At 41.6% G+C, this 27,262-nt stretch overlaps 1 protein-coding gene across 1 annotated transcript in view; it reads left to right on the forward strand.

The window, feature by feature from the left end:
- col4a5 (collagen, type IV, alpha 5 (Alport syndrome)) overlaps positions 1-26,924 on the forward strand; it is an 82,267-nt gene extending 55,343 nt beyond the window's left edge. Inside the window, exons 26-49 of the mRNA XM_082162643.1 lie at positions 12,136-12,228; positions 12,340-12,444; positions 12,736-12,833; positions 13,692-13,842; positions 13,986-14,099; positions 14,489-14,656; positions 14,781-14,870; positions 14,966-15,112; positions 15,640-15,738; positions 15,883-15,972; positions 16,074-16,213; positions 16,298-16,604; positions 16,702-16,752; positions 16,873-17,058; positions 19,840-19,973; positions 20,359-20,431; positions 21,473-21,544; positions 21,634-21,762; positions 21,890-21,988; positions 22,819-23,031; positions 23,136-23,313; positions 24,325-24,439; positions 25,299-25,471; positions 25,574-26,924. Of these exons, the coding sequence (XP_082018769.1) occupies positions 12,136-12,228; positions 12,340-12,444; positions 12,736-12,833; positions 13,692-13,842; positions 13,986-14,099; positions 14,489-14,656; positions 14,781-14,870; positions 14,966-15,112; positions 15,640-15,738; positions 15,883-15,972; positions 16,074-16,213; positions 16,298-16,604; positions 16,702-16,752; positions 16,873-17,058; positions 19,840-19,973; positions 20,359-20,431; positions 21,473-21,544; positions 21,634-21,762; positions 21,890-21,988; positions 22,819-23,031; positions 23,136-23,313; positions 24,325-24,439; positions 25,299-25,471; positions 25,574-25,655 (3,107 nt within the window). The 3' untranslated portion in view covers positions 25,656-26,924. The remainder of the gene's footprint in view (positions 1-12,135; positions 12,229-12,339; positions 12,445-12,735; positions 12,834-13,691; positions 13,843-13,985; positions 14,100-14,488; positions 14,657-14,780; positions 14,871-14,965; positions 15,113-15,639; positions 15,739-15,882; positions 15,973-16,073; positions 16,214-16,297; positions 16,605-16,701; positions 16,753-16,872; positions 17,059-19,839; positions 19,974-20,358; positions 20,432-21,472; positions 21,545-21,633; positions 21,763-21,889; positions 21,989-22,818; positions 23,032-23,135; positions 23,314-24,324; positions 24,440-25,298; positions 25,472-25,573) is intronic.
- The last annotated feature ends 338 nt before the right edge of the window (positions 26,925-27,262 follow it).

Here is a 27,262-nt window from a genome sequence, read left to right on the forward strand (position 1 = left end):
ATTGATGTCATAATGCAAGGGTGCAAATTAATTTTCATGTACGATGACTCGTTTGCACAACGATACATCGATAGTTACTCTTTCATTCCTATGGCTCTTGCCAAAATGCCCGCCGCGTTAGACTTAACGACGACTGAAAAAGGCTACTTCCCCCATCTTTTCAACAGGGCGGAAAATGAGAACTATGTCGGACCACACCCCGGCAAAAAGTTCTACGGCTACGATAACATGTCGGATAAAGACAGAGAAAAATTCGATGCGTGGTACCGCACGGTTCAGGGTAAGGAGTTTGACTTCAAGAAAGAACTGTACGCGTACGGCGTCAACGACGTCGTCTTACTGCGCGAAGGGTGCATGAAATACCGCGAAGCATTTATACAATCCACCGAACTTGACCCTTTTGGGTTCACGACGCTCGCCAGCTGTTCGATGGGGGTCTTCAAAACACATTATCTCGCCAGAAACACGCTCGCCCTCACGCATAACAAAGCGTACGTCCATCAGAATAAGTCCTACTCAAGCGGTTCGATCGAATGGCTCGAGTATGTCAAAAAGACTCGAAACGTGGACGTTCACCACGCCGTAAACCACGGCGAAGTATCGATCGGTAAGTACTTTTTAGACGGCTACTACGAGCAGGACGGTGTCAGGCACGGCTTAGAATACGCGGGGTGTATCTTCCACGGGCACTGCTGTCGCTTTGAACCCCATCAGAAGCACCCATTGTCAGGAGTACCCTATGGGGTTCTCAGGAGACAGTTTGATGATAAGGTTGAAATTCTGCGGAACGCGTACGGTTTGCAAATCGAAGTCCTTTGGGAATGCGAATGGAACAACATGAAAAAGACAGATCCCTCTGTGATAGAATTTATGACCGATTATTCCGCCCCAGAGAGATTAAACCCACGAGACGCACTGTACGGGGGGCGAACGAATGCCTATAAACTCTATCACAAAGTGACCGGGGATGAGAAAATAAGGTATCTGGACTTTACCAGTCTCTATCCATTCTGCCAGGCTAAGAAAAGCTACCCGATTGAACACCCCCAAATCATTTTCAAAGATTTTGAACCGATTGAAAACTATTACGGTCTGATCAAAGCGACCGTGTACCCTCCCCGCAAATTACTGCACCCGGTTCTCCCTTACAGGTGCCAAGGAAAACTCATGTTTCCGCTTTGTAGAACCTGCGCTCACGACCAAAACCAGACCACGAGCTGTGCCCACACGGACGAGGAAAGATCGCTCTCTGGGTGTTGGGTCAGTATCGAGCTTTTAAAAGCCGTCGAGAAGGGTTATGTGGTGGCCAAGATAGACGAGGTTTGGCATTTTCCAGAGAGGTCAGACACGTTGTTTGCCGAATACGTAAAAACGTTTTTGCGTTTGAAACAACAAGCGTCGGGTTACCCGTCAAATGTCGTCACGGACGCTGAAAAAGAGACTTACATTCGTGAGTATTTTGAAAAAGAGGGGATTCAACTCGACCCCGAAAAGATCAAGTACAACGCCGCCCAGAGGGCAATCAACAAACTACTTTTGAATAGTTTGTGGGGACGCTTCTCTTTAAGACAGAACTTACCTCAAACGACTCTGGTGAACCATCCCGAAGAATTCACCAGAATCGTTTTTGGCAATACCGACACGTTGACGTATTTCTCATTCGTCTCAGATGACGTAGCCCTCGTCCAGCATAAACCCCCCAAAGAGGATGTTTGCAAGGCGCGCGACGTGAATCTTTTTATAGGGGCCTTTACCACCGCGCACGCCCGACTGGAATTGTACGAATTGATGGACAGACTCGGCGACCGACTGCTATACTCTGACACAGACAGCGTTGTATTCGTGTCTAGGGACGGCGACTGGGAGCCGCCTATGGGTGATCATTTAGGGGAGCTGACGAGCGAATTAGACGATAATGATTATATAACTCAATTTTCGTCTAGTGGACCCAAATCGTATGGTTTTGAAACGGCCCAAGGTAAAGTGTGCATGAAAGCTAAGGGCATAACGCTCAATGCTAAAAATTCCCGAGCTATCTGTCTCGAATCCCTGATTGGTCTGGTTAACAGCTATGTGACGTCGCACGATAGAACCAAATACATCCTGGCTCAGACCGAAAACATTATCAGAGATAAGAAGTCTCTCACATTGCACAACAAATCAGTCGTTAAAAGGTTTAAGGTGATCTATAATAAACGTAGACTTCTACCAGATTTCACGACACTTCCTTATGGCTACTGATCAGATGATGATGATGCACAGAGGGTCTCAGGATGTTTCCGATTTTGATTTCAGACTTCAACATCCTTTCAGTTGTGTCGTATCTGGACCGTCCAATTCTGGAAAGTCTTATTTTGTAAAACTTTTGTTGGAAAAAGGTTTGAATATCATTTCCAAGAAAATTGAAAACATTGTTTGGTTGTATGATTGTTGGCAGACTTTGTACGATGATTTACTTCAATTGTACGACATTAAATTTGTGCAAGGAATACCCCAGAGTCTGAATGATGATGATTTACTACCTGTCACCACGGTTAACCTTCTCATCGTGGATGACCTGATGGAACAAGCTAGTGCTAACCTGGAACTCCAACGGGTTTTTACACAATATTGCCACCACCGCAATCTCAGCGCTATTTACATAGTGCAAAATTTATTTGCACAGGGTAAGTCCAGCCGAACCATCAGCTTAAACGCCAATTATATGATTCTGTTTAAAAATCCTCGGGACGTCAATCAAGTGGCGATGCTAGGACGTCAAATGTACCCGGGAAACACAAAATACTTTATGGAGTGTTATCACGACGCGGTCGACCGACCTTTCGGCTACCTAATGATAGACTATAAAGCAAAAACTCCAGAGCAGTACCGTCTCAGAACAGGATTGCTTTCCGACCGTCAAGTGGTTTATATCCCGAAAAAAAGAAGAACGCTATAAATCATCACCATGTCCGCCAGACTTCGTAAACATCTACCGGTGTTAAAACTGCTACATAAAGCCAATCCTAAACAGCGACGTCTTATTTTACAATCGGCGTCCGACGAATTCATTTTAGCGCTGTGTGAAGTGGCACTTAACATCCTCTACGGTACCATCCCGGTCAACCGACAACAGTACCGGAAACTGAAAAAGAGAAAAGCCGAAATCAAATTTGTAGCCAGTAAAAAAATTGGCCTAGCGGCCAAGAAACGAGTCTTCAACCAGAAGGGTGGATTCCTTTTGCCCTTGTTAAGCGTCGCCGTACCGTTTCTTTCGAGCTTGATAGCCAATCGATAGGATGGAGTATGCCGAGAAGATGTATTTAGTCCCGCACCATCAACTGGATAAGATCAAGAGCGAAAATGTTCGTGAGAACATTCAGCAGACCGTAGAGAACGATTTGGATGATGCCATAAGAAATATTTTACGACGCACCGATTTGAACCCGTACGAAAAAGTCAAACTTTACACCAATACCCTGAGCAGGTTTTTGACCATCGTTAAACAAGGCGATCGTGAGAGCAGTGTTTTAACGCTATCGTTACCCAATACTGACCCCGGTCATAAAGATGAACCACCGGCTGCTGCTAACGTCGAAGTCGGCAGAGCGGAGGGGGAGGACATTGTAGATGAAGTTCTGAAGAATGTACCTTCGAAAAGTGTGAAAAACAGCAGATACATATTAGACAAGATGTCTAAAGCTAAAGGAATAAGTACGTGGAACGAATCGGGGGAGTTTGTGTTCAGGGGTAAAGCCATACAAGGTTCACACATGCTCGATTTGTTAAAAAATGTTACGGCCCCGCAAAAGGTTAGGGATGACCGGAGACCTCCAGGATGGTCGGAGTTTCTAACCGCCTTTGCCGAATTAAACATTCCTTTTTCTACAGTGCCGAATCAGCAGGTCAGACGCACCATTAACTCTCTAAAGAGTAAACCCGGCATCCCCTCCCCACCCCGTGTTAGACCTCCTAAAAAAGCACGAAGATATTCACGACCCGTGGTTCCAGAGTCCGAAGACACAGTGTTTAAATCACCGGTCATCGATCGAAGAGCATGGTTGAAATTTTAATGTCTATTTTATCTCATGATTAAATAAAAGACGATAAGAAATATAATGGTTTTTAAGAGTTTTTATTTATACGTCAAACATGTCTGCACACAGTGAACGCAGGATAACATTTTATCATTACAAACATAGGGTCTTAATCTCTTCACAAAGAGGGACACCATTTTATCATTTTTGATGTAATCATCGGTGTATAGTTTCATCACATGGTTATAGTCGTAACCTCTGGCTAAATGATATAGAAAAAACACACAGTGCTGGCCGCAGGTATCCGATGAATAATCCTGGACGCGTCTGTCGGAATATAATACGTCGACGTCGTTGGCGGCTAGAAAGTTATTGATGCTGATCGGAAAGCGTGGGCTGTCGGGCGGATTGCCGAAGCTGTCGAAAAAACAAGCCGGCCCCTCTTGGGCTAAATAAACGGCGACCCAATGCTCACCCGGTAATCGAGCAGGGTGGGTATTAATGATGCAGAACGACGGTAAGATCCTCAGCGGTTTTTGGGGTAGTTGATCGCTCGGTAGAACGCCGAGAAAATGAGTCCTGCATGCCATTTTATCCAAGATAGCGGTCAGTTGTAGCGTGTTCATCTCTCAATAGTAATCGATTAGTACCTGTCGGCGGTTAGACACTTCAATGATGCTGTCGAATACGGCGTAAATGATTAAATTAATGGTATTAGGCAACGGTTGTCTGAAACGAGCTTCGACTCTGATATTCCCGGACTTGATGAGGGAAATGTGCTGACCGCAGTCTTCGTCGGGCGTGAGGTTAAATGCGTAAAGCGTGTATCCGTTCAGGAAATCATTCCTGCCGATACAGAGCGGTTGATCTTTAAGGTGTCTCCCGGTCGTCATCGCCAACTGATAATATTCGCGTACTGCCAAACCGGCTTCGAAATTAGGTTGTAGAGGCTTGGCGGGGTATTGTTGCCCGTCGACGTAGACGGCTAGGAATTCCAGATTGTAATGTTTGAACGCGAATGGGTTTTTGGTGTAGGAGCCGGTGAATGCATCGTTGTCGACCATACCGATAACGATAGACTTTGGCAGCGTTCCTAAAAACAGATTTTCTTGATTCGAAACACGAGAGCCGGCGGGTATGGAGAACGATTTTAGACTGACCCTATCGACGGGGTACTTGGCCGTTGTCGAGAGTAACGTCTGGGCGTGAGCCAGTCTCACCGGCGGTGATACAGAAACTTTCTTGACAAATAGGGAAGCCGCCAGTATATTTAATTTGTAAGCCACGTCGTCGGACCTCATCAGACAGAATTCATCTTTCGCTCTAATAAATCGTAGCTTAAGGTCAACTCCATTAATCATCAATTTCTCCTGGAAGAATATATCGCTGTGTATGGGGGCGAGCAGTTCCACCTCCTTGCTTCGGCTGGTGTAGCCCGCTCTCTTGGTCAACCCTGTGTTATTGCCTGCGGGGTCATGCACATCCATGTGACCGGCTGTGTCTTTGTGAAACAGTCCGGCGCTGAAAATAGATTCCAGCGTATCTTTACCGTAGTTGATCAGACTCTCAACGATACAGCGATACGGATAAGTCCCGGAACTTTGCGATATCAGCCGGTCGCCGAGGGTCACGTCGACTTGTGAAAATATAGTCGCTCCCGGGTAATTTATCAGCCCCACCTTTGCCGGGTTCGCAATCTCGTCTCCGTTAGGCTGCGTGATTTTCACCCGTAGATACAGCATCGTGTTATTGAGATCCACATAATCATCGCCGTTGCCTGCGATAAAAAACTCCAATGGCGCAGAGTCCGATATGGCCGATAATGGGGCTACTTCTAAATAGCCGTTTTTCTCAATAACGGTCTGTGTCAACGGGACCGTAAATAAGTCCAACTCGGACTTGATGCATTCTCCCGACATACGATGCAGTAACGCCATGTTAGAATATGGTTTTTACGGTTCTCTTGACCGACGCGTTTCGACTAACAGACTTCTTGCGCTTCCTACGTACGAGTGAGCGCTTGTTTGATCCGCTCGTTGTTTTCTTCTTCTTCTTCTTCACTCCCCATTGACCCCGCCTCCTCACACCCGGCGGTTTAGTCATTCTCTTACGGGCCATGACCATCAGACCGGATCCGTCTTGAGCTTTATCGCTATGCGAACGCGTCAATACGTTTGAGACGACGTCGGATACTATATTTTTAGCGGCCGATTTTAGGTGGGGTTTCGCGATGCTAAATCCTCTTTTTAACAGAGGTACGGCCATCCTGAACAAACCTCTGAAAAGACCCCCTAACCCCGCGCCATACATAACCCGTCCCCCGGCATAGCCTGGTAAAGCCCCACCTGCCTGATTTTGGTAGTAGCTTACATAGTCCGCGGTCTCTCCAGGTTTATAATAAACCATTTTTTGGTTTAAAGTGTAGTTTTACGATGACTTTTCCGTAAGAAAATGGTACTTCGTGGTTTTGATCGTCCTTCAACTCTATGGTGATGTCGGTGATGTGATCCTTGCTGATCGATGCGTAGTGCGGGGTGCCGTATCTAGCAATGACCGTCTCGTTGCCTTTTCCCGATATATGTACGCATCTTAAAAGGGGGACGTAAGAATCGCCGACCGCTTGATATTGGATAATGTCTGTGTAAACGTACAATGTGTAGAACCCGGCGTTGATATCGGCTTGATGAGGTGCGTACGTGATGACGCTCGTAGTAAAATCAGCTCCTTCATGGTAGGCCGAGCGTCCGAGAGCATCATCCGGTATCATTCCCAAAATAGTGGCGAGTCTGCCTTGGAAGCTGACTGAAATGTTGGGTTTCGCGACCAGAAACACTTTGTTTTTTAATTCCTCATGATGCAATACGGCCGTGGGTGCGAGAAGTTGATTTATCGCGCGGAGGATCGCACGAATGTTTGCGTAGTACCCACCTCTTATGTATAATTTCGTCGATATAAAAAACTCGGATAAGTCTTTTTTAAACGATTCCGCATCTTCGGGGGCCGTATGTAGGGTGAAATACCCGTCTTCATCCTTAAAGTTATACCAACTTCTAGGATATTCGATTTCGGCGAGTCCCACCTCCCATTGTCCTTTCAAGTTTATAGCTTTTGCTAACCTGGTTGTATAGCTGGATATGCGATTTTCAGGATAAACCGACCTCGATGCATTGCACGGCAACGTGACGTAGAACCCGTGATCGTCCATGGCGGTCCTTCGCTCGTATGATCTCACCCGTTAAACGACGGTGTGTTTTAAGGAGATTGTAAGTCCACCAGAGTTTTTTTATCTATGTAACTATTAAATTTTGAAGGCCACCCTAGCCATTTCACTAAAACAAGTGTAGATTTCCCTTGTTTTTTCTGACCTAAAATCTTTTCCACCTTAAAAGATTTGTTTTTACTCACAATTATTTTTTGCAACTCTTTTTCATAAAAAACCCCCTGAATGACATCACCATCAAAATCTGTGAGTCTGTAGACTGGGGGTTGACGAGGAATACACGCGGATATGGTGAAAAATTCTTCCGTGTAGTTCTGCTCATAACCTTTGGCGAACGGGCCTCTCACTTTTGAAATCCTGACGACGTCCCCGACTTTGAATTTAAATACGGGTCTCGCTGTCTTCTTTATATCGCCGTACAAGTTTTGAAACACTTGACCCTCGTTTACTTTGTTGACGTCCACAGGTCTCATTCTGATACTTCGGTGATAACTGGTGTTATACCCCTGCATGATGTCTTGTAAAACATCTATGTATCGTCGGGAATTTGTAGCCGTTAAAAATCTCCACATACGACTTTTTAACGTTCTATTAAATCGTTCCACGACGCTGGCTTTCAAATCGGTAGCTGTAGCGAAATGATTAATGTCGTGCTTTTTCATTACATCTTGAAATTGTTTGTTAAAAAACTCCTTTCCCTGATCCGTCTGCAATTTCTGCGGCACACGGCCCTCTTCGAGTATAGACTCGAACGCTCTAGTAACCTCGGCGCCGCTCTTATTCTTCAACACACGAGCCCAGGCGTACTTGCTAAATACGTCTATGCACGTCAGCAGATATTTATTGCCGTCATTATCCTTGGCGTAGGCAATCATGTCGACTAGATCGGCCTGGAACTGCGTATCGACCCCGTACACCACCACTCTATTTCGTTTGTATTTTATAGGCGCTGTTTTGTGTAATGTGTAAGCGTCCTCACCAGCCAGCCATTCTGAAACCTGTTTATCGCTTAGACGGACCCCGGTATCTTTTAAGACGGCATCTTTTAATCGTTTTTTACCCCCTAAAGAGCCGGGGTTGGAGGGTGTATAATAAGCCTTTTTCATGAGCTCCGACATGCTGCCGTTTCAACCGTTGCAAAAGAATGACGCGTACAAGTGGTTTGAATCAATCTTTTATTAAAAAACGTTACAGGATATAATACAAGTCAAATGGATATAATAGAAGATAGTAAACATGCATATAATAATTCAAACACTAAGTAAAAATGGTTATAATAGAGGATAGTAAACATGCATATAATAAATCAAATACTAAGTAAATTGAATATAATGGTATTAATACAACACACAAAATCTAAGTAAATTGAATATAATGATGTTAGTACAAAATCTAGGCTATGTAAAATGAATATAATGATGTTAGTACAAAATCTAGGCTATGTAAAATGAATATAATGATGTTAGTACAAAATCTAAGTAAAACAGAGAAAATGGATAGTAATAATAACGTCAGTGGTAATCTAACCAGAAAAGAAAGTCGCGGCAGGCCATCATGTTACGATCTAGGATGTAATCGACATACATTACAACGATTTTGTCAACGTTTTGAATCACTTCGACAATTTTGACAACGTCATCCTCATCATCCTCATCATATTCTTTTGATTTCTTTACCAGCTCGGTACACACATCCGCCACATACGTACAAGTACACAACACATCGGTGATCCCAAGAGGGCATTGTGATTCACACATCATATCTAGAACCTCTTTTATCATTACACCGGGTGGATCGTTACCGTCAACACATTTGTCCGTCAAATCGTCCCATGAATTAGCCAGTCCTCTTATATGCACCATATGTTTCTTGAGATTTGTCTCACGCACAGTGTCATAACACGGAGTATCGGGGTGGGATGCGTCCATGATAATCTTGCTCATCAGATCGGTCATCTGGTGTCTGTAATGATCTTTAAACATGAATTCCATACAACACTTTAGGCTACAGGCTGCACCCATGTTGGAGGTGGCTTGGTCACTCGCCATTCACGATTGGAAGACCTTGCCAGAGATCGACGACGTCGCAGATGATTTCCTTGCAGGGCTTGTCCAGAAGTCTCACCCTGATTTCTTCTAGCTTAGCGGCGATGAATGGTTCGTCTTTTAATTCGTGCAGAATAGTCCCGACTGTTCCTTGAATACGGTGGGGTTGAGATTTTAACCCGCACCGTTCTAGGAGAGTAGCGATGATGGAATGAAAAGAGGGTTTAAACAGCTTGCCTGAAAGTTCGTCAAAGTGTGTGTCGAAGTAGTAGTTGGGAGGGTCAAACAGGCAGGAATGTTGCAGCTGGCTGGGATGATCAATCTCACATCCCTCGCAGTCGTCCTTCAGCTTGTCGGCGATGAGATGTTGCAGCAAAACCACGGTCGCGGCTTTTATGATTTTGAATCCAACGTCACTGAAACATCCGTCTGTGACGTCGAAGCCATGATTAGCAAGAGACACGGTGCTGACGATTTTAGGTGTGTCGTCCGATTCCCGATCGTTATGGAGCCTGACATTTTTGGCTGTCCCGTGGGGACAATCGCATTGGATGAACAATTCCATGTCTTTCTGGGGCTTGTTATGGTTACCCGGACCGCAGTCGAATTCATCGTCGGACGATTCCAAGTCTTTGCGAGGGTTGATGAGGTAAGTCAGGTTGTTGGATGGTGGAGGTGAAGGTTTAGTGCAACCGCAATCGCACTCGACCGCCAAATCCCAGTCTAAGCTGCGTTTGGTAGTTTTAGCCGGAGCCCAGTCGTTTTGGAGGTCCGATGGTTCAGGGTTGATAATGTTACCCGGAGCCCAATCGTTTTCAAAGCACGATTCCAAGTCTATGCGACGTTTGGTAGTTTTAGCCGGAGCCCAGTCTTTGTGGAGGTCCGATGGTCCGTGGGTGTCAGTCAGAGTATGGAGGGTAGCGTTGTCGTCGAGAATGCCGCCGAAAGAGATCCCGCAGCTGCACACATGAGCGGGTTCTGAAACGCCGTCTTCAGCCATGGTTTATAAATGCTGCTTGGGAGGGTCTGGTCGCTGGAATTTATGGTCGTTGTAGTAAAAGGGGGGCGGGAGGCGTTGTAGCACTTCAGCTGTGATTTATAAACGACGTTTGGGAGGGGCTGACCTTCGAGCTTTATGATGGCTGTAGTGAATGGGCGTGGACGGCAGAGCGTATGTACTGCTGCGCGCGCATCTCTCAGGGTGGAACAGCTGCACTTTAATTTTGTTGTATTCGTCATGCATGTCGCACCATTTGAACATTTTGTTGATGATTGAAAAAACACTATTCAGCAGATCCAGATCGCACCACTTGAACAAAAATTGCATTTCATACAGATCGTGATGCTCGTTAGGCAGGACGGCCCCAAACCGTGTGTTGTTGAGCTTTGTCTTGTCTTTACAGCAGAATATGTAAACAGAATCATTCGGCTTCTTTTTAGTATGGTCACCTACCACGCGGTACCGGACATTCGGGGTTGCCCCGTCCCACTCCGCGATGTACAAAGGCTCCTCGCCGCCGTCGTTCAGGTCCCTCCAGACAAATTTGTAAAATAGAGACCAGTCTTTTTCAGGAAATACCACGCACGCGTCTTCCCCAGCCTGAAACTCGCCCACACCGTCAGTGGTGTAGAGCGTAACAACTCGAGTTGGTTTGTGAAATTTGTACCCGAATACACGGTTACTACACATCATAAATTCGCCTTTAGTCCATTCCGAAATTTCATGGAGAAAATTTGTCAAACGGATGTGACCGAAAGGTTTTCTCGGCGCCATAGTCAGACTTTCCATCATCCTGCTGCTCAGCCCCGCCTCTGGAGATTGAGGGGAGGAGGATAAACCGTCCATGCTCATGTAACTCATGTTTCTCTTTCTGGTGGTTGTAGAACACACTGACCCCATTTATATACACTGTTCAGGAATGTGGAGGGAGGGGTGGAGGGAGGGAGGGAGGGAGGGAGGGGTCCTGATATATAACAGTGTCTTCAAACAATTAAAACTAGCTGTCATATAGCCATGACGTATTATTTAATCACAGTGTCTTCAAACGATCAAAAGGCTTCAAAAACACTAACTGTCATGTTCAAAAGGCATCAAACTAGCTGTCAGATACCATCACATATTGTTATAACACTTTCTGTCAATATCAAAAGACTTCAAAAGACATCAAAAGTCAAAACTAGCTGTCAAAACATGATCAAAAGCTGTCAAACTGTCAATCAAAAGTCAAAACTAGCTGTCAAAACATGATCAAAAGTCATACTAACTGTCAACCTGTCAATCAAAAGTCAAAACTAGCTGTCAAACTGTCAATCAAAAGTCAAAAGGGGCGGGACACCTGTCACCGGAAGGGGCGGGACACCGGAAGGGGCGGGACACCGGAAGGGGCGGGACATGTCACCGGAAGGGGCGGGACCTGTCACCGGAAGGGGCGTGGCACCTGTCAATCAATCATTTTTTGACAGGTGGTCCGTCATATCAACTACTAGCGCCTTATCTGAGTTCATCCTCCTCCTCCCCCAGCTCCATCTGTCTAGATCCGCTACGGGATTTATGAATGTCTTCATGCAGCAGCAGCATATTTTACATTCTCAAAGCAGCGTGTCTGTGTATCTATTGGAAGTAGCAAGTCCGTACTTGCTCTGCAGCAGCAGGCTTCATAAGCAGATCTAGTATGCCAATACCAAATACATTAACATTGTCTTTTTCTTTAACATGCTAAAACTATTCAGAGAGTTGTCATGATTGAGTATGTGTGATTATGTTCAATGTGTGTAGCTGACAACTTTTTGACTTAAAAGAAGTTTAACTACTTTGAATGATGAGTAACTTGGACATTACATCATCTCAATGTAGGTCAGAAAGGTGAACCTGGGTTGGCTGTGCCAGAAAAAGGTGAGCGTGGACCTCCAGGGCGTGATGGAGATCCCGGATTGCCAGGAAGTCCAGGTAAAGACAAAATGACTTACTACACTTTGTCAGCACACATTTAGTGGTCTTGAATGCATATGGAGCAGATTGGGTATTCAAAGTTTAACAGTGACCGGTAAATCTGTACAGGTAATACAGGCCAAGCTGGACAGCCTGGGTTCCCAGGCCCACCTGGAGGCAAAGGAGATCCTGGTCTTCCTGGTATTGGTTTGCCAGGACCCCCTGGTACTAAAGGTACAATGTATTCCCGCTATTAAAACACTAATAGACTCTGTCACAAGTAGTTTGTCAACTGCTAAGTGTTTTCCAATTCACAGGAAATGGGCAGTATTCATTAAAAAATCAGATTTGGCCAAATACTTGCTAATTAATTGGCCTGGATGAATTATCTGACTTTCACTAGGTGCATGTATTGTTCCACATATTCTTTCCCTGTTTCCCTCTTTTTTTAAGTACTTTTTTTTTTCTTAGGTAGTGAGGGACTATTTTGTCCATATGTCTAACAGTGTTGTTGATATTCTCCAGGCTTTCCTGGTATTGCTGGTTCCCCTGGTGGACCTGGCATTCCTGGGCGACCAGGTTTGGATGGATTACCTGGTCAGCCTGGATTACCTGGACCCAAAGTATGAGACATTTAACCCACACAATACAATATAATATTATTAACTTCACTAAAAGATAATACGAGTATGTTACATTTATGTGATAAATATTTTAATAATCAGTTTTATAAATCATTCTATTGCACATTGTATACACAACTGTTCAAATTTTGGGTTAGTAAGAATAAAAAAATAAAAATAATACTTTTATTCAGCAAGGATACATTAATTTGATCAAAAGTGTTAAGAATTATACAAATATTTCTGTTTCAAATAAATGCTGTTTTTTTTTTTTTTATCATTTCTGTTAATCAGAGTATGTATCCTGGCCAACTGTTGTCAATACTGATAATAATAAGAAATGTTTTTTGAGCACCAAATCAGCATATTAAACTGATTTCTGAAGGATCATGTGGCACTGAAGACTGGAGTAATGGCTGATGATTTCAACTTTCCCATAAAATAAATAAATAACATTTTAAAATATATTAAAACATGGAAAAAAATATTTTTAAATTTAATAAAATTGCACAATTATTATAAACAAATATATATATATATATATATATATATATATATTAAATAATAAATAATAATACAACTTTTTACATTACTGTTTTACTGTATTTTCGATCAAAAAAATGCAGCCTTGATGATAGGAGATATAAGAGACTTCTTTCCAAAACTTTAAAAAAGTTTACCGACCCCAGACTTTTAAACAATACTGAATATACTGTACAGTATCAATATATAGAATATTGAACTATATATTTTGGATGGCTATATTTAAAAAATTTTATCAGATGAAAAATGCATTAGGGGTATAAATAAGTAAACTGTATTAGGAATGTGCTCCAATGAGTGTCTATGTCCCCAAAGGGAGATCCTGGTTTTGGTCTACCTGGCCCTTCAGGTCCTACAGGATCCCCAGGCAGTAAAGGTACACCCGGTCCTAAAGGTGATTCTGGTTTCCCTGGAAGTCCTGGTGCACCAGGTCGTTCAGGTCGCGACGGTGCCCCTGGACCTAAAGGTAGAGAATTACTTCATGTTCAAACAGAGAAAAAATTGTTATGCTGCACTAGACACAAAAGAGATGCCTTGAACTAACATGAAGTTGTATTACAAATATAAAACAATTGATCTAAGTTCTTCGCATTTTCTTTTTGCACTTAGGTGATGGTGGTTTTCCTGGTGGTCCTGGTTCTCGTGGCCCCCCAGGGCCCCCTGCCTTTGGCCTTCAGGGCCCCCCTGGTCCTCCTGGACCTCCTGGATCTATGGGGTCTCCTGGTATGTCTATGGTTGTTTCAGTAAAACTCTCTTCAGAGAAGAATGGATCTTGAATTAGAGATATGCTTGCCAGATTTATTTCTAGTCTAATGCAATCTTGTGCGAGCTCTAGACTATTTTTATGCAAACTAATATGTCCTTATGTGCACAGGGAGATGCTTTGTCTAAGAAAACACAATTTTAATGATTATAAACCACACCAATTTATAATTTTAAATAAAATAATATTATTAAGTCTAGAAATTGTAACAATTCTATGACCCTCATAACTAAAATGTGTGTCAGGTGAAGCGTATCTCTCAAGCATTATCAAACACAAATGCTAGTACTAGTAATATGACTAAGTAGTGTTTCACTATATGACACCATTGTTGTCTTCTCTACTTCAGGAGTCCCTGGTGCGAATGGAGAGAAAGGAGACCGTGGTCCCCCAGGTCAGAGTATTCCAGGGTTGCAAGGGGACAGAGGAAGCCCTGGATTTCCTGGACCTCCTGGCACAATTGGTCCACCTGGGGGTCCAGGACAACCTGGTCAAGATGGCCTATCGGGACTGCCTGGTAATATGATGATAGCAATATCTACTAATATTCGCAATTTTAACTGCATTTGTTGAATGTATACAATATATATCTTATTTCTTTATCCTGGTCCTTCTCTACTAATCCTATATAATTATTACAGGGCCTAAAGGTGACATGGGTGGCATGGGTGCTCCAGGACCTCCAGGTGGCCCTGGCAACCCTGGCAGACCAGGCTCTCAAGGACCAAAAGGTCTAATACCATTTTGTGCTTCAGCTCACATTTCTGAAACAATTTCATAAAGTCTGTCATAGAGTGAAATATTATTGTGCTTTGCTCCCCTGCAGGAGATGACGGTATCCCAGGACGACCAGGAAGCACAGGTTCCAGTGGATTTAAGGGAGACAGAGGTGACCCAGGCATTCCAGGCCCACCTGGCCAAATTTCACGTCCACAGCTATATAAAGGACAAAAAGGAGAACCCGGAGTTCCAGGTGAGACAAGTCTGTTAGCTGCTACCTTGATCACACCATTATGGCCTTTTTGGTGATGTCAAGGATCCCAAAATATGAGGATCCCCTTGTGATGGACTCCCTTCCTAAAATATATAAAGAAAGAAATTAAAGAAATTAAAAGCCATTGTGGGACTATCTAAAATGGCCTAAAATGGGTTTCTGCAGAGCTTCATATAAAATAGATATGTTTTTAATATCTAAATCTTTATTTAATATATTTTAATATCCATTAATATGAAATTGATATCAGAGCTTGGATGATAAGTAGCCTACGAAAAGCTTTAGAAGTTGATGAAGAAGGAGACCATTTTGGCTAGTGTCTATTAGGCTTAATTTGACCAGGGACATTCTGGGTATTATATGCATTTTCTGTTTCTTGTCATCAGTACATATTTGAGGGTCCCTCCTCAACATATGTTTTTCTGTACTCAAAGTTTAACAAAAGGAAACATTTAATCTCCTCATGTATTTTGGTGACTCTACGATTCTCTTTGTTTGTCATATAGGTTTAAGCGGACCACCAGGAGCAAAGGGTGTTTCCGGTATCCCTGGAGAATCTGGTTTCCCTGGGCAAGATGGAAGGCCAGGACTACCAGGGTCCCCAGGTAAAGCAAACAAGTACACATATTTGAATTTGAGCCATCAAAAGCATCTTCAATCAAGCAGTCTTCTGTCGTGTACTGCAAAGTATATAGACTAATGAATGGGGTTTTGTTGACCAGTTAAATTTATTTTGTATTCATGTTTAGGCCCCAAAGGTGATTCTGGTCTCCCAGGAACTCCAGGGTCTCCAGGAGCCCCTGGACTGAAGGGTAGCATGGGAGAGATGGGATTTCCAGGTCAGATCCTCACTCCCATATGGCTCTAAACCAAAACCTTTGTTATTTTTCAGTAGCTTTGAAACCTTGAAGCTAGACTGACTTAGTCTTCTTTGTTATAGGAAGTACTGGAATGAAAGGAACTCCTGGCCAACCTGGCCGATCAGGCCAGCCTGGATCCCCAGGATCCCCAGGGTTCCCGGGACCCAAAGGTGATCCTGGCACACCAGGATTTGGATTACCAGGAAATCCTGGGCCAAAGGTAAAAAATATATTGTCTACTACTTCAGAATTGAGAATATTAGCTTTTAATATTTAATGCTATTAAATGCTTTGAAATTCCCAGGGTGAACCAGGCACTCCAGGATTCCCTGGAAACCCTGGGCTGAAAGGCCAAGCTGGCCCTCCAGGACCTTCAGGCTTGACTGGTAGCTCTGGACCAAAGGGTGATCCGGGACTCCCAGGATTCCAAGGGTCACCTGGCATTCCTGGCCCTAAAGGTTTGGATGGTGTTACAGGCCCTCCTGGTCTTAGTGGAGCACCTGGAAGACCAGGAGATCCTGGACGACCTGGACCAGCCGGCAATCCTGGCGATAAAGGTCTTGCTGGTCGTGATGGTATTCCAGGACCTGCGGGACAAAAGGGTGAACCAGGTTAGTCTGAATACAGAGGAAATCAAAGTACGCAAGATGTGCTCAGTGTAGCATGTGTACAGTATCTGGAATAATTTCTTTTTAACGTTTTACCCAGGTGCTCCTGGCCTTGGTGGCCCAGGCCCGCCCGGTTTTCCCGGTTCACCAGGTGAAATGCTGAGAGTTTTGTTCATGTGTCTTCATTTTTACACCAGAAGAATTCGAACAGTTCCTCGTTATAATTTTCATAACAGATTTAACATAATTTACTGTTTTTCTTATGTCGCAGGGCTTAAAGGAGACCCTGGTTTTCCGGGTTCTCCCGGAAGTCCTGGATTTCCTGGTCCGAAAGGTGACCCGGGATTCCCTGGGTTGCCTGGTCAGAGTGGCACTGTAGGACCACCTGGGCCTCCAGGCTTGCCTGCGCAGGGGCCTAAAGGTAGCCAAGGCACACCTGGTCCCCCTGGAAGATCGGGTAAGTTAAACATCTCATCCCTTTTGGTCAGCTCTGCCCTGTTGGTTTCACAATGTCAAAATGATCACATCAAGCTGATATTTGCATTTGTTCATTTATTTTTATGAAGAGTAGCCTGGAGTAGAATATCTAATTAAAAAAGAACAAACTCTTAAAACAAATTTTAATCAGTACTTAAATCGGCCCAAAAAACACGTGATTTTGTAATCCCAGGAAATATAGACACAAATAATGGCTTCGCTGCATATTCCTATTAATTAATACTCTGCTTTACTACAGTGTTTGTTGTTTTCTGATGTACGCTTACAGACCCATCAATTTAGATTAGGCTATCTGACTATCATGGAAACTTATACAAGAGAAGATAATGATATGTGTCTGGTAAATGACAACAACTTACACATTCAGGAACTGAATGCATTAACACACATTCGTATCTACATGTCATAAACGTGTTTTATAGATTTATCTTAGAAAAATTAAAATCAGGTGAAAGTACCCCTGTTTGGGAACCACTTCATCAGCAAAAGTAATATTTTAATTGTGAACCAGAGGGCATACTGGCTTTGATTTTGTTTGTTTGACTGATTTGCATGGAATATTACACAGGCAATCATGATTATGCCACATCCATGTCACTGTCACAAATACACTCTCAGATCAAGGAGCACAAGACACACTCTTTGCATTCTCTTCACTGCAAGGGATATTCTATTCTCCTCACTCCCTTCCTTCATTGTTTGCCAGTTTGTCATGTGTCCGAGAAAAGTGAAGGAGTTGCATGCATGCAGAGGTTTTTTTGCTGTCAGTGTTTCACAGTTGCCCAGTCGGGGCACTATAGTATTACACACAGTGTCTGCTTCCCCTATCCACGGTTAGCTGTTCACCCATCCATTCACCCTTGTGTGTCTTTTCCTCCACCCATCCCGTCCCTTCAGCAGTGGAAGCTCCATTGTCCTCCACAGGTTGCTGTCTATGTCTGTGACCAAATTTAGTGGTCATCTGGCACTTTTGCATGGGAGATGTGCTGATTTGAAATAAAATGAAAAGCCATTGCAGGACTATCTAAAATGATCTCCACCTTGGTGTAAAAGAGCAAAAACTTTCATGAATTCTGCTGATATTTTTTAAAACAATTAATATATAATTGAATCAAATCAGAGCTGTTTGATAAGTATCTTACCAAAAGCTTTTAAAGTTGATGAAGAAGGAGACCATTTTGGCTAGTGTCTATTAGGCTTATTTTACCCAGGTGCATTCTGGGTATTATATGCATTTCCTGTTTCTTGCGGCATGGTTCTGCTCCTCCTGATGACATGGGATCTTTGCAGGCCCAGAAGGTCAGCTTCTTCATGCTATAGATTTATTTATTTTTTTCATGCTTCAATACATAACTCTGTGTTAGAAATAATTTAAATTGAATCTACCTATTAATAATTTGTAATTCATCTGTATTATGTGTCTAGACATTTAGTCAATTATACTATGCTATGCTATAAAAGATTTATACAATTACTGCTTTATGTCAGCTTGCACAATAAACCTACTTCTAAAAAGTAGTATTACCACAGTTTGCATTTGCTACCTGTATTTGAGCAGTTGATATAATTTACATGCACAAGAATATTTGCTCATAATACGATTATGAATGTCTCTTGTAAATGTTTTATCCCATTTGCAGCAAACTTGATAAATCCAAAATTCTAAGAGCAAGTATTTCCTGAAGAAAACAGAAGGGAAAGAATGTGCATGTCTTGATTATTCAGATTGTGATTAACAATCTTAACAGCTTTATTCCACGTTGAGCATGTAACCATAATGAGGATGTGCATGTGCACTACTATTCAGAAGTTTGGGGTCTGTAATATTTTTTAATGTTTTGAAAAGAAGTCTCTTATGCTCACCAAGGATGCATTTATTTGATCAAAAATACAGTAAAACAGTAATAGTGTTACATGTTATTACAATTTAAAATAACTGGTAAATGCAATTTATTCCTGTGATGGCAAATCTGAATTTTCATCAGCCATTACTCCAGTCTTAAGTGTCACACATAGGTGTCACATGATCCTTCAGAAATAATTTGTCACTTTTGATCAGTTGAATGCAACCTTGCTGAATGAAAGTGTTAATTTGCTTCTTTCATCTTACTAGCCCTATACTTTTCAATGGTAATATAAATGCTATGTCAGATATGCTAAGTTGTTTCTTCAGTAATGAATTCTGTAAAGCAACTGGAAGTAAAAACAACCAATATATCAGAATTTTAAACATTTCTAAACTTTTCTGTTCCTTACCACATTTTATACTTGTGCTGCTGTGCCCCTTTTTTTAAACCTTTATCTTGTTCTTTGCTTCTCCTCTTATTGGACTTTTGGGAACCCGTTGACCTTTGACCCCACTATAGGTCCTGCAGGTTAGACAACTTGGTTTGATACTCACCTGTGTCATACTGTGCACCTCCGTTAGTCATTAGATGATTTACCTTAGGTGGGACTGGGATGGTTCATGTTCATGTTTGATTTTTTTTATGTTTAACTTTCATATCCCTATCCAATTCTAGGAATATAGTTCTGAGACTTTAGTTGATTGCTCTTTTGTACCTTCTCCTTCTCATAGATCATCCCAGAACCATTCAGCACACTATATACTACAACAATATACATGATAAACATGCACACATTGCTTGTTTGAATAATATTGACAATGGTTTCCTGATATGAGATGCATGCTGTTTTGATCTGATTCTGAGGAACTGATTTCTGTTCTGTGAATGTGAAGGTCCTCCTGGCCCTGAGGGTCCCCGTGGACCTCCAGGTAGTGGAGGAGTGAAGGGTGAGAAGGGCCTGCCTGGAATCCCTGGGATATCTGGTGCACCAGGACAGAAAGGAGATAGTGGTTCCCCTGGCTTTCCGGTAACTATTAAATGTGTTCTAATGAGAAGGTTTTATTATTGTTAGCAAAGGGATTCATATATTTTGCATTCGTAGAAACATTTTTGTGGAAACATTGTAGGCTGCATTTGGTTAATGTGGGTTCTGAAATTTTATGTGATTTTGCTAAAAAGAAGACAAGAGGACATTTTGTTTTATTGCACTGCCCTGTGGAATAAATGATTCTGATCTGTTTTTGGATAATGACTGTTAAACCATTTTAGTAAACTTAAGAGTCTTTCTGCTTTTTTCTTCTTCTCACATAATAAAATGATTTTAAATCATATAAATAGTTGTTAATTTATTTATTCATTTATATTTATTATATTCTGTTAGATAATGATGTTTGTTATTTGCTTTTGACAAGGGTACTCCAGGAAATCCAGGGCCTAGTGGTCTGAAAGGAGATTTGGGACCTCAAGGCGTTTCTGGATTCCCAGGTCAGTTATCCTTCTATAACCACTGAAGGAATTGTTTACCCACAAATTACAATGTATGTCATTATTTACTCTAAAAATGGCGTATGAAGCGCAGTGACATATTTCTTGGATGTCTTATGTGTTTACGCCAGTTCTAATATGCTGTATGGAGAATGACACTTGAGTACAACAGCAGAGGGGATGATTCTGCACTGAATCCCACTTTAAATTTCGATCTGTTCATTATGCAACATTATTCAATACGCACTACTATTCTAAAGTTTGAGGTCAGCAAGATTTTTTTTTATAGAAATTAATAGCTGCATGCATTAAAGGGTTAGTACACCCAAAAATGAAATTTCTGTCATTAATTACTCACCCTCATGTAGTTTCAAACCCGTTACACCTTCTTTCATCTTTGTAACAAATGAAGATATTTTTTGATGAAATCCGTGAGGTTTCTGAACCAGCCGTAGGCGGCAACGTCATTGCAACTTCCAAGGCCCAGAAAGGTAGTAAAGACATCGTTAAAATAGTCCATGTGACCACAGTGGTTCAACCTTAACGTTATGAAGCGACGAGAATACTTTTTGTGCACAAAAAACTAAAAAAAGTAATGACTTTATTCAACAATTCTTCTCCTCTTCTCCTCCGTGTCAGTCTGCTACGCTGATCACGTTGTAAACACAGTGCAGCGCTTCCAGGTTATATGTCAGAACGCCAGTTCATTATTGGCCGACGCTGTTCACGTGAGCACCACGACACATGCGTTTCATTTTTATCAAATAACTGCAGCCTTGGTGAGCATAAGACACTTCTTTCAAAAACATTAACGTAAATCTTACCAACCCAAACTTTTGAATGGTAGTGTACAGGATATAATATATATAAAGAAACCCATGATCATTCTTAATAATTCTCCTTTTGTGTTTCACAAAAGAAATAACAGCATATATGTTTGGAACATCAGAATGATTCAATAATAAATTGTATGTTAAAGCTTGTTTTTAAGTCTTATTTATAAAAGTCTCTTCTTATCCACGTAACTTCTGCATGTTATAGGACCTAAAGGACAGCCTGGCCCTGCTGGAGCTGACGGCAGAGCAGGACAACGTGGGGACCCTGGAACTAGAGGTGTGTCATTTTGAAACACAGATGATTTTCCCTTTACAAATCTGATAAAAATGCGTTCTCTAATACTTACTCCCCTCTTTTGATCACAGGATTTCCTGGTGACCCAGGCATTGCTCCATCGCCTATTGTTGTGAAGGGCGAGCGTGGTCCACCTGGACCACCTGGAAACCCAGGCAGCAGAGGCCCACTAGGACCCCCGGGATTACAGGGTCTTCCAGGTTAGTGGTTACATTGAGACTAGACAATACAGATAATAAAGATTCTTTACCTGCAAAGGCTGGTCAAGACTATAGGACCTGGTCTGGTCTTCTTCCTCCTCATATCTGATGTCCCTTCATCCTCTAGGTTCACCTGGCAACCCTGGTGACCCAGGTCAAATGGGAACTCCAGGATTTAGCGGCTCACCTGGAAGGAAGGGAGATATGGGACAAGCTGGACAAACAGGTAATGTTAGGGTCCAATATGTGGCCTACCCGAGTTCAGATCCAGCTCAGGTCATTTTCAAACACTTGGCACATCTCTGCTGTCTTGTCCAATTAAAGCCAAAAGATTTATCACTCTCGCTCATGTCATTCCAAACCCATCAGAATTTGCTTCATCTTTGAAACACAATATATTTTTTATGAATCCTGTGAGGTTTCTGTCTCTCCACTGAAAGTCCAGCTAACCAAAACTGAGAAGATCCAAAAAGCTTATTAAGGCATATAAAATGAATCTATATGAATCAAGCAGTTTAATCCTAGTCTTGTGAAGAGAAATGACAGCTTAATATGATGAACAGATTTAATTGAGCCTTTTATTCACATAAACACACATGCATATAGAGCATGCATTGTGCGCTAGAACAAACCTCATTGGTCCTGTTCCTGGTCTGTTCATTATATTAAGCGATCATATCTCATCAGAAGCTTTGGATTAAACCGCTCGATTAGTTTAACAATGCCTTTATGAGCTTTTATGTTGTATGTTGGATCTTGTATGTTTTGGTTACCTGGACTTTCAATGGAGGGACAGAAACCTTTCAGGTTTAATAAAAAATATATTGATTTGTGTTTTAAAAGATTAACTAAAGTCTTATGGGTTTAGAATGACATGAGTGTGAATAAATGATGACAAAATTTACATTTTTGTCCAAAACTATTCCTTTAAGGATTGTCCTTGATATTGGTGGCTCCGAGGTTTTCACGAACAGCAGGGGGCTTTATAAACAGTGCCTGAATTTTCTCCAATTCCATGTATCAGCCTCACAATCAACATGATGTAATTGTGTACAGGTCAGCGTGGTTATCCCGGCCCTCCTGGTCCAGATGGGATTCCGGGCCCTCCTGGTATCTCAGGACCAACTTCTGCAGCACATGGTTTTCTGATCACTCGCCACAGTCAGACCACAGACGTGCCACCATGTCCAGATGGCACAGGCCTTATCTATGATGGCTACTCTTTACTCTATGTGCAAGGCAACGAGAGGGCGCATGGACAGGACCTGGGTGAGTAGCCGTAAAAGGCACAGAGCACACGCATGTATCATGTTTTTTCTCGCATCACATAGATCATTACTATTGTGTCGTTTTCTCCATTTAAAAAACATCAGGTACGGCTGGTAGTTGTCTACGTCGTTTCAGCACAATGCCTTTCATGTTCTGTGACATCAACAATGTTTGCAACTTCGCGTCCCGTAATGACTACTCCTATTGGCTGTCCACACCCCAGCCCATGCCCATGAGCATGGCACTCATCACTGGAGAAGCCATCAAACCTTACATCAGTCGGTAAGAGACGGTCACTCTAACAGATGATGATTAGGTGGTTCAGTGGGACCTGAATGCATTGCTTCGTGTGTGTGTGTGTGAGGGGTTGAACAACTTTGTAGTCGCTATGACATCATTAATGAACAAACTTTGATCTTGCTTGAGAAGCCTGAACCTCGAGCTGAGACTCGAACGCGGGTCGCATTGTGTACAGCTATGGCATATGACACAGCGCTGCCCACAAGGCTAGTGCTCCTACATAATATTTATATGAATGCATTAGTGAGAGAGCAATTGTGTGTGAATTAATTCTACCTGGCAGCGTCTCTACTAAAACAGTGAAGCTGTGGGTTTTAGTTACTAAGAAAAATATGCTAGAACTTTTCAGTTTCTGAGCTATTTTATTGATAAATCACAGAACAGTGTGCTATTGAATGTTTCTGTGTGCGCAATATGCACATGATGTGTGAGCTATGTATGTGTGTTAAAATGCAGCACGCATTAGTTTAGAATGGCGATTAATTTACGTGTGCAATAAGCTGTTAAAAACATGCATTTACCTGATCAGTTTTGAGCAATGTTTCGGATTATGCATTTATTTGTCATATTAACTGATGGAAACGGAGCGTAAAAGTGGACTTCAAAGATTTGTTATCGTGTTGCGCCCTCTATAGGCCATGATCAGCAACTAGTTGACGTCAAGCTTAAAGCGTCATGGCAGAGCATTAATGGGGTTTGAGGACCAAATGTCCCCACAAACTTAGTAATGCTAGTAATTTTTGACCTTTTGGTGACATTTTTGGTCCCCATGAGGAAAACAGCTTATAAATCATACTGAGTGATGTTTTTTGAAAATGTAAAAATGCGGAAAGTTTTCTGTGATGGGTAGGTTTAGGGGTAGGGTTAGTGTTAGGGGTTAAAATAAACAGTTTGTATAGTATAAAAATCCTTGTCTATGGAAAGTCCCCATAAAATATGAAAATACAACATGTGTGATTGTGTGTGTGTGTGTGTGTGTGTGTGCGTGTGTAGGTGTTCTGTGTGTGAAGCTCCAGCCATGGTGATTGCTATACACAGCCAGACCATTCAGGTGCCACCCTGCCCGCTGAACTGGGAAATGCTCTGGATCGGTTACTCCTTCATGATGGTATGTACAGTACCACAGGTCTTAGACACTCTTGGGGAACTTGAAATGTTCCATTAACAGAAAAAACCATTAACTTTTAGACAAGACGTTCTCAACCTTTTTGACTGCAACACCCCCTTTGTCCATAACAATATTTGAAGTCCCCAATATAGGGGACTTCCTCTCTCCTCTGGTACCTACTATCTACTATAATGACTTTTGTTTTTAAAACTTTTTTTGATTTACAGAAACTAAGTGTCCATAGATTAAAATAAGTAAAATAATTCAAATGAAATATTTTAAGTTCTGTTCTTCAGAACTAGTAATTTATTTTGTAGTAGTAGTGTATATTTTGTCTTCACTCTGGAATGACTTTTCCAGTCATTATTTGATAAGGATTAAAGATAAGGATTTGTGGAAATATTTTTTATTTACAATTTCTACCCGTAAAAAAAAAAAAAAAAAAAATAAGTATATAAAAATGTCTATGTTGTATTAAGATTTGATTAATTTACATGACTTTTCCAGGTCTAGAGATCACACTTTTACAATAACTGCGTTTTCACTATAAGAAATATAATTTTTTTTTAATTTTAGTTGTTTAGCTTATTTTAAAGTTTTTATTATGAAATTGAAGTGATCCGGCTGCATCTGTGTTTTTTAATGTGCGTATTGTCAGTAAATCACCTGGAGAACTTTCTATTCCCATCGGCGCTTTTATGGGATTGCATTTCATGTAATTAAGCATAGTACTTTTTACCTATAACACCTCTTGATAAGTTTTTGTTGAAATGAAAAGAGCATGAATACAAAGACACCTTGTTAACATCTCAGACATCCTTATTTGCTGTTGACTGGCATTGATTTGTCTGTGTCACAGCACACCAGTGCAGGTGCCGAGGGTTCGGGTCAGGCTCTCGCCTCTCCCGGCTCCTGTCTGGAGGAGTTCCGCTCCTCTCCGTTCATCGAGTGCCACGGTCGAGGCACCTGCAATTATTACACCAACTCGTACAGCTACTGGCTGGCCACTGTGGACGTGAATGAAATGTTCAGGTAAAATTTCATTGAAAAGTACAAAAACGTTCTTGAAAAACTGGGTCCTTAAAATGAAAAGACGTCTATCAATAGAGTATTGTTCTTTCTTTGCCCAAACAGAAAGCCACAGTCAGAGACACTGAAAGCTGGAAACTTGCAGACCCGTGTGAGCCGCTGTATTGTGTGTATGAAGAGGACGTAACGTAGTGACTTTTGTGCAGTCGGTTGTTGAGGATCAGCCATCACCTACAACGACTGCGGCCATCATGCTGATCACCAGTGGGGTTTCATTGGTGCAGTATCTTCACGTTTAACTCTATGGTGCTACTGTGCGACACAGCAAAAGAAACTGAACAAAATAAATGAATTTATTAGTCTTTTTTCATTTTTCAAAGAAGTACCTCAAAAGAAAAATACAGATCCAGCAAGGTGCCATGGCAGTTGTGACACAATGTGCATTAGATATTTTTCTCTTTTTCCTATGAGATTTTCTAGAGATTCTTTTCATGTAATATTTTCCTATGAAAATTTTGATGTTGGTACACAAATGGTACATTTTTTGGGAGAAATGCTCTCGCTTTTTTTTTCTTTTTTTTTGAGTGGAATTGTCTCCATGTTACCAAATCGGCACTTTGAACATCAAAGAGACGAAATGCACTGAAGCGTTACATTAATGGGACTGCTTTTTTAAAGGCTATCATTTTTCTCCAATCACTTTTTCTTCTTTGTTGGTGGTACTAACAATGCTGTATCAGGACTTTTTAGAAATGTGTCATTTATCTCTTTTTGTAAGTAATAAAATGTGTATATTGTGTAAAACACCTTTTTAGTATAAAACAAAATGGATATTTTTAATGAATTTCTGGGTTCTTTGTCAGATGCTCACTCACTCCTATTGACATATTAGCTCCACATTCATTTACACTGACATTTGTACAAAGAACTTTCTTTAAATGAAACAGTATTTTATAAATATATATATATATATATATTAAAAAGAAAGTATATATCCAGAAACTTGATTTGGCTGTAGGAGGATATTTTTTCATTCAGTAGTTGTTAAGTAAATGTAATTGTTTTTACAGATCTCTCCCTTCTGATTTCATTTAAACAGCAAGGAAAATTCTGTGAAAACCCATCAAATACTAGTGTTATGAATTTGTAAACCTTTCTTTGGTTCTTATTAGTTACATTACGCCACAGTGTGGTGTATCACTGTTTTAGATTAGATGAACAACTGTCTCTAAGAAAATTTGAACATAAACCACATTTTGGCGTATTATATTATAGTTATTTGTAGTTAAAATTTGCTGACCGACAGTGATTTATCTAATCGAAAACAGTGAACATCTTGCAAGTCATCATGGGGTGAAACAATGTGTATTTCAAAATAATTTCGCTCTTTTATGTTTAGTATCCAGAAGTTGTTATAAACTTAAATGACTGAAATAAAAGAAACAAACAAGGTGAACTTTTTTAGAGTGGGATTATTTTACAAATTACAATGCAATGGTATACTAATTACAAAAGTGTTGTATTTTCTTTGCAGTCAGTCAGTTTCCTTATCCAAAGCATCAATTATTGATACATGGGAACAAAAAATAGCTTTATGATGGTGGACCAGGAGCATTTCCTCTGAGGAGGCAAGGAAGGCAGTGCCTCCCCAAACCAATTGGATGAGAAATATTCCAAAAATAAAACAATGAAAATATTACAAAATGTAACATTAAAAGGTGTATAAATCACTCATCTTTCTTAAATAACACTGTGCGACACCAGTGGTTATAGTTACAGCAAGAGGCTACGTCT

Source organism: Leuciscus leuciscus (assembly GCF_965113295.1).
Source record: "Leuciscus leuciscus genome assembly, chromosome: 2".
Classification (NCBI taxonomy): domain Eukaryota; kingdom Metazoa; phylum Chordata; class Actinopteri; order Cypriniformes; family Leuciscidae; genus Leuciscus; species Leuciscus leuciscus.